A 6848-nucleotide genomic window follows, 5' to 3' on the forward strand; every position below is an offset into this window, starting at 1 on the left:
ATATAAAGTCAGTCCGGAGTATAACCCCGGATTTACACTACATGTGGCTCCGCTGCGCTGCGGTGTGCAGTTCGCAGCTGTTCGTTTGCAACCCAATTTATACAGACTCCACTCCACTCAGCTCTGCTCCGGTGCGACACACAGAGGAGGGAGTGTGTGCAGGAAGGAGATCACATGATAAACTCAGTGATAAATGTGGAAGTCAGAGCAAAAAATAATTAATTCTGTGAAAGATGAACTCCAAACACAGCTGAAAACATTGATATAAAYGCTTTTGATTTCTATGGTTAAACCGCATCGCTGTCGACTTTTTGAAACTTCTGATTTCAAAATAAAATCCACGTGTATCGTGTGTGTACACATATGCTTCATGCTACATGTTTCCATCTGCTTCCCAAACTGAACCATACATTCTGACAGCATTTGTGTAGAAATATATCCATATATTTATTAATATAGCTGGGATTTTGACAAAATAATGGTGTCTTATTTTGAAAATAAGGATGTTGTGCTCGTTCCTCTTCCTGTTGGTGCAAAGCAATGTTTAAAAATTGCTCCGGAGTCCGGCAGAAATAGGATCGGATCTAATTTTTACGGATTGCCGTCCGCTCACCGCCGCTGTGTGCAGCCAGTGTAAATACACTCATTGATCATAATAGTTGTGTGTTTGCTGCGGAGGTCGGACCGGATCGGAACGGAGCCAGACCGCATGTAGTGTAAATTAGGGATTAGTCCCAGGACCAGCCAAACTATGAGAAGTGTGACTTATAGCCCAGAAAATACAGTAAGCTATTAAATCAACAATAATGATAATAATAATCTTAAATAATATTAAATTAATAATAAAAATATTAGTCATCCAAATATATTGAAAGAAACAGAGCTCTGTATCAGTACCAGCTGATATCCAAAGTCAGGTAACTGATTGGATTAGAAGTAAAACAGGTGGATGGGTGCAGACCTGCTACTTTAAACATGCAGGACAAGATTCAAACAACAAACAAAACCAAGTCAAGCTGACACACGTACCAAAGCCTACACAAGGACAGATGGGTGCCTGGGACAACAGGACCGGACCTCCTTTGCTCGTTACCTTCTCTGCCAGGCAGCAGAGCCCCACCAGAGAGCCGTTGGCAGCGTAGAAGGTGTGAGAGGGCGCCACGTCACAGTGGGTCACGCCTAAAGCCACTGCCYTGTTAGGGACCTGTGAGATCAACAAGTAAAAACATTTAAAACATGCTGTCTCCTCACCATCAGCACCACTCCTCCATGTTCATCTACCTGATACGGGGTGAGGCTGTGCAGAGGTCTAACTGGTCCAGGGTCAGGAGACTGCAGCTGACTCAGGTAGGCCAGTAAAGACAAGTCTCTGTGTTCGTTGGTGCGCTGGTGCTTCCTGTTAAATTCATTCAGAAACAAAGTTCAGAGGGGGGGGGACAACGACCCCAGGCTTCAGCCTGAACCTTCACACCATCTCATGGTGAACTTACGCGGTGCCTTGTTGACCCACACCCTGAAACTCTGACTCTACCATGAGGTGAGAGAAGGTCCTGGGGGTGCGGTGGCACTCTGCGAACTCATCCAGAGCGCTGTGAGCAGGCGGGTGCGTCTGATAGCCGTGTGCCGTCCTCAGGAACTCTGGTGTGAGGACGGGGCACTGGGTGGTGCCACTGTGACTGAGCTGGACCACGTGTGTGACTGGGAGGAAGCGGATCATGTCCACCAACAGCTGGAATCCAAATCCTGTGGACAGCACCAACACATGAGTTTTAGTGTACTTTGGTATTGTTTGGTTGTGGTCAGAGAGGGGAGACGGGCTGACCTTTGACCCAGCCCATTGTGTTGATGATAACGGGCATCTCTCTGCTCTGGGACCGCCAATGCCACAAAGACTTCAGAGAATCCAGGTAGAGGTCTAAGTCTGAGTCAGCTGATGGTCGGCCGTAGTAGATCATGTGGTCTGGAGTGTTCTGATGTGAGAAGGGAGGACCTGAAACAGCAGCTCAGTGTGAAAAGACTCATCTCCACAGACGGGCTGAAGCTGGAAAGATTTAAACAGAGCAGAGGATCGCTCCCACGTCCACAGCTCTGATATACTCTGCTGCTAGAGAATTTACTGGATTCATCAACCTGGAAGTGACATGTTTACCTGGTAAGATCTGAAAGCTGAAAAGTGTTTTTTTGTTAAAAAAAAAAAAAAAAAAAATAGCAGTTGACCAGTGGTGGGCACCAGTCCGCTAAAGCGCAAATCCGATAATTGGTTATCGGTTCTCATTTCCCACAATGCTTTGTGTCTACTTACGTAGCAGGAAGGCAGTGTTTAGAAATCCCTTTCCTAGCAAAAACAGTACACATTTGTAATCCATACTAAAATTTTGTATGTATTGATTTATTTTACTTTACAATCGGAGCTCCTTTTTAAAAGAAATAATAAAGTTTAAACGCTGGAGCTCAATACTTGACGTAATTTGTCGAAGCAATTGGCCAACGGGGTAAGAAATTATTTAAAGATGATATACTGATTAAGACTGACATCTATTGGTCAACTGGAGCAGCTACACGGAAAACTTTAAAATCCAAGCTCTTATTTTGAAGGGAAGATAGTTTCCTGTAATCCGTGCTTTTGTTTCCTGTCACAAATCAAATCTGTCATGTACCCAGGACGCATCGGTTCAGTTTTCCAATAAACAGTTTTAAAATTACTTTGTTGATGCTTCTTTAATGAAAAATCTACAACAAACAAAAGAAAAAGACAAAGAAGCAGCCGAACTAGCAATCCTCAACAACTTTTTAATTTTTACACCAGGAGCTAAAGGTCTGRTTCATGAACTCACATTCCCAGCAATCGACGGTTGTAGAATTTAGCTGTAAAAGAGTTCATTTACCACTAGTTGGCAGTGTTGTGCATTTATTGTACATGAATTGTTGCCAGCTAGTATGTGTCAAACTGAACTTTCACTTTAAAATTAGCTTCTGCAAGTATTTCTATGGCATGAGCGTTTTTGAAGTTACGGACCTAAATATTTTCATAAGCGCTTTAGAAATTTCGAGCTAATTTTTGGATTAGTGCTGCCCACCACTGCAGTTGACAGATTCTGCTCTTAACCTGATATTTGAATACATGTAGAATTACTGCATTATTACCGATCCAAACAGCTTTAACAATAGGGCTTCCTGTTAAGACGCTAATTAAAACAAGTTCTAACTTAAATATGATGCTTTTCTCAAACACATTAACATTGAAATCAGACCAAATTCAGACTAAAATAATATTGGATTTTTTTGCTTTCAAGAAACAAGACTTTTTTACTGAAGGTTTTCTTTGAACTTTGGCTGCTTTTTTACTCTGAGTTTGGTCTGTGTGTCTGATTGTTTTCAGAGGAAAATTTATTTAAAGGAGACATGTCATATCATGCTTCTTTTTCACAATTAAATCCTTCAGTTGGGGTCTATATAAAGTGGAGCTGCAATGCTTTGGTCTGAATTCCTCCTTATTTTAACTCCAACTCAACMCAGTTTAGTGGAGCCAGTTGACATGACTTGATTAAGTAAATCTAAGACATAAATTTTTTTAGAGTGCCTAAACAACTCCTTCCATGATGAGTTCTGGTCATATTTAAATTTGTAACGTGTAACTAGTAGGGGTGCAACAATACATGTACCTGTATCGAACCGTTAAATACAGTGCTTTAGGTACAATAAACTCTTGTATCGAACAATACAGATTTTTTACATTTATTTTATCAACTTGTCTTCTGAAGATGCTCTGTGTTGAAGGATCAGTGAATCTGTGTTCGACTACTCCACCTAGYCTGTATTTTTGAGCKCAGATCCACTGAGAAACTTGCTGTTTCAACAACATTTAATTTAAAAACTGTACTTTTGAGGTTAAACAAATGTTCATACTTAATTTCAATACATTACAACTTCAAAAGGGCTTGTAAATTTCTCTTTTTTGTATCGAAAAAATATCGAACCGTGAGACTAAAGTATTGAACCGAACAGAATTGTGAATTTTCTGTATCGTTGCACCCCTAGTAACTTGGTGATACATTTTAAAGTAAATAAGTAAAATTATCATTTCTACATTTCAGATGTAACAAAATCAAAATGAAATTTACAACATAAAAAAAACATTTAGTACTGTTACGAAGTAAATGTACTTTACTATACACCTCTGTTAGTTTTAACATAAACACTTATTTTGGCAGAAATAATATTAACTTCKTAAAAGAACTAACCCCTAGATGCACCTGGAGTGRTACAGCTTGCTGCTGCTGCTTTTTCTGTTAGCAAACCACTATACATTCTAAGTAAATATCCACCTAACACAAACTGTTATTTAAGTTTTAAAAAGCAATGTTTGGATAAAATGATAAATTCAGGAGTAGCCAGGAGTCGCCAACATTTTTGGCTGTTCTTTCGCAAAATTCTCAAGAAAAATGTAATTTAATAAGTATATTGTTCTCTAGACAAAATTTACTATATACAAATTTATATGGTGTCAATCAGACAGCACGACCCGCCCTGCTCTGATCTGATTGGGTCAAACTTTGACTGTGGTTCTCTCTATTGGTTGAAAGAACTGACAATTTAAAATCTAGATGGCTTTAAGAGGTTTATTACCCTTTTCAATTTTACAAATAACCGTCAACCGTTGTGGAGGAGAACTTTAATTTACATCTTTTTTTTCCTGTGGACAACCAGAAAATGGGATCTGGTTGTCCAAAATGAAAATAGATTGCCTCGAACAACCCAAACAATGCTTATGTRGACCCCTGTACAGTTTGTATTATTTATAAATCAACCTCTAGTTATTAAAACTATAACCAGGCCACATCAACACTTACCCAACAGTGGTTCTGTGACMGTCAACAAAGAAAGACAACCAGATGGGGTGAATTCTGTTTGACCCAGGTCTCCTTCCAGATAGTCCACACTGGCAGTACTGCAACAAAAACCAGACCATGGAGATCAAATTAAAGACCTCTACATTCAGACATCAGCTGTAATAGGTTGACATTAAGTCAGACTTATTTTCTTCTTCTTCTTTCAGTTCTCCTCCACCTCAGTCTGTCCTTTGTCCATCTACCTACATGTTCAACCTTACTGCATCCATATACAGCATCTCATCTTTGTTTCCTGGCAGCTGCATCATTTTTCTACGTATATCCACTGTCTCTCCTCTGGACATGTCCAAACCAATACCCACTGTCTCTCCTCTGGACATGTACAAACCCATATACCCACTGTCCCTCCTCTGGACATGTKCAAACCAATATACATACACACTGTCCCTCCTCAATCAACCACCTTTATTTAACCAGATAGGGCCCATTGAGATCAAGATCTCTTTTCCAAGGGTTACCTGGTCAAGAGGTCAGCAGCACACGTTACAGGGTAGTTGACACAAAAGTTACATAGTAGAAAAGAAAAATATACATAAAATACAGTAGCATTAAACAGATTTAGACAATGAGTAGTACAAACAATCTAGATGAGTCAAAAACGTAGTCTAGGCATTGACAGATGTTTCAAGACAATGAAATGATATTTCAGAGTTAAATTACTAAGTTTAGGTTGAGTACAGACTGAAAAATACAAGTAACATGTACAGTAGACAAATAGTGTTTAAGACAAACAGGCATCTATCAAACCTCTTGATGACAGTATCTGTAAGGGTTGAAATGAATGATTTTTGCTAGTTTCAGTTCCATCTGTAAATTGTTCCAGGTTGAGGGGGCAGCAAAGCTGAATGCTCTTTTCCCTAGTTCAGTTATGATGTGAGGAACTGACAACAATACTAGATTGTTGGAGAGCAGGGAGTAATGACTGTACGTTGTTTGTATTAAGGTGAAAAGGTATGACGGGACCAAGTTAAGGAGGGTCTTATAGATTAGAGACATCCAATGAGTGTATCTGCGAGCAGTGAGGGATGACCAGCCAGATTTGACATACAGTTCACAGTGATGAGTAAGGTAACTGGAGTCTGTGATGAACCGTAGAGCACTTTGGTAGATGGAGTCTAAGGACTGCAGGTATTTTGATGCAGCACTTATGTACAGCACYTCACCGTAGTCTAATATTGGCATGAATTTTGCAGCTACCAATGATCGCCTAGCTTCCCGTGAGAAGCAAGATTTGTTTCTGTAATAAAAACCTAGTTTCAACTTGAGCTTAGTGGCCATTTTAGTGATGTGTGCTTTGAATGACAAGTCACGGTTGATCAAGAAACCTAGGTATTTATAAGTGGAGACCATTTCTATTTGTTTCCCCTGTTGGGTTTCAATTTGTAGTGGGCTCTCTGGTTGCTGTCTTCTGTTAGATAGAACCATTATTTTGGTTTTGTCGGCGTTTAAGGCCAGTTTAAGTTTTTGAAGACGTGACTGAAGGATACTAAAAGTGTCCTGAAGAAAGGTGAAAGCTTGACTGAGAGAGGATGAACAGCAGTAGATGATGGTGTCATCTGCATAAAAATGGTAGGAGGCGTTTAACAGATTGCTGCACAAGTCATTGATATATATTGAGAACAAAATGGAACCCAAAACAGAACCTTGTGGCACCCCTTTGACAACAACTAAGAATGTAGAGGAGGATCTGGCCACATGAACCGACTGTGTTCTATTGGTCAGGTAATTGGTGAACCAAGAGACTGCCTGTTTTGATGGACCACAGTGTTCCAGGATGTTTATCAGTAGTCTATGGTCAACTGTATCAAATGCCTTGGACAGGTCTAGAAATAATGCAACACAGTATTTTTTGCAGTCCAGGGCATGTATGAGATCATTTAAGACTTTAAGAACTGTAGTGACAGTGCTGTGGTGTTTTCTGAAGCCTGACTGAAATGG

The 6848-nt window shown here is 40.0% G+C and overlaps 1 protein-coding gene across 1 annotated transcript in view; it reads right to left on the reverse strand.

Annotated features, from left to right (window-relative positions):
* The window catches only part of nol9 (nucleolar protein 9), a 23414-nt gene that overhangs the window by 3125 nt on the left and 13441 nt on the right, over window positions 1-6848 (reverse strand). Inside the window, exons 7-11 of the mRNA XM_014027951.1 lie at window positions 4851-4948; window positions 1823-1990; window positions 1491-1743; window positions 1282-1396; window positions 1030-1204 (exon numbers count right to left, since the gene is read on the reverse strand). Of these exons, the coding sequence (XP_013883405.1) occupies window positions 1030-1204; window positions 1282-1396; window positions 1491-1743; window positions 1823-1990; window positions 4851-4948 (809 nt within the window). The remainder of the gene's footprint in view (window positions 1-1029; window positions 1205-1281; window positions 1397-1490; window positions 1744-1822; window positions 1991-4850; window positions 4949-6848) is intronic.

Source organism: Austrofundulus limnaeus, unplaced genomic scaffold, assembly GCF_001266775.1.
Source record: "Austrofundulus limnaeus strain Quisiro unplaced genomic scaffold, Austrofundulus_limnaeus-1.0 Scaffold703, whole genome shotgun sequence".
Taxonomy (NCBI): domain Eukaryota; kingdom Metazoa; phylum Chordata; class Actinopteri; order Cyprinodontiformes; family Rivulidae; genus Austrofundulus; species Austrofundulus limnaeus.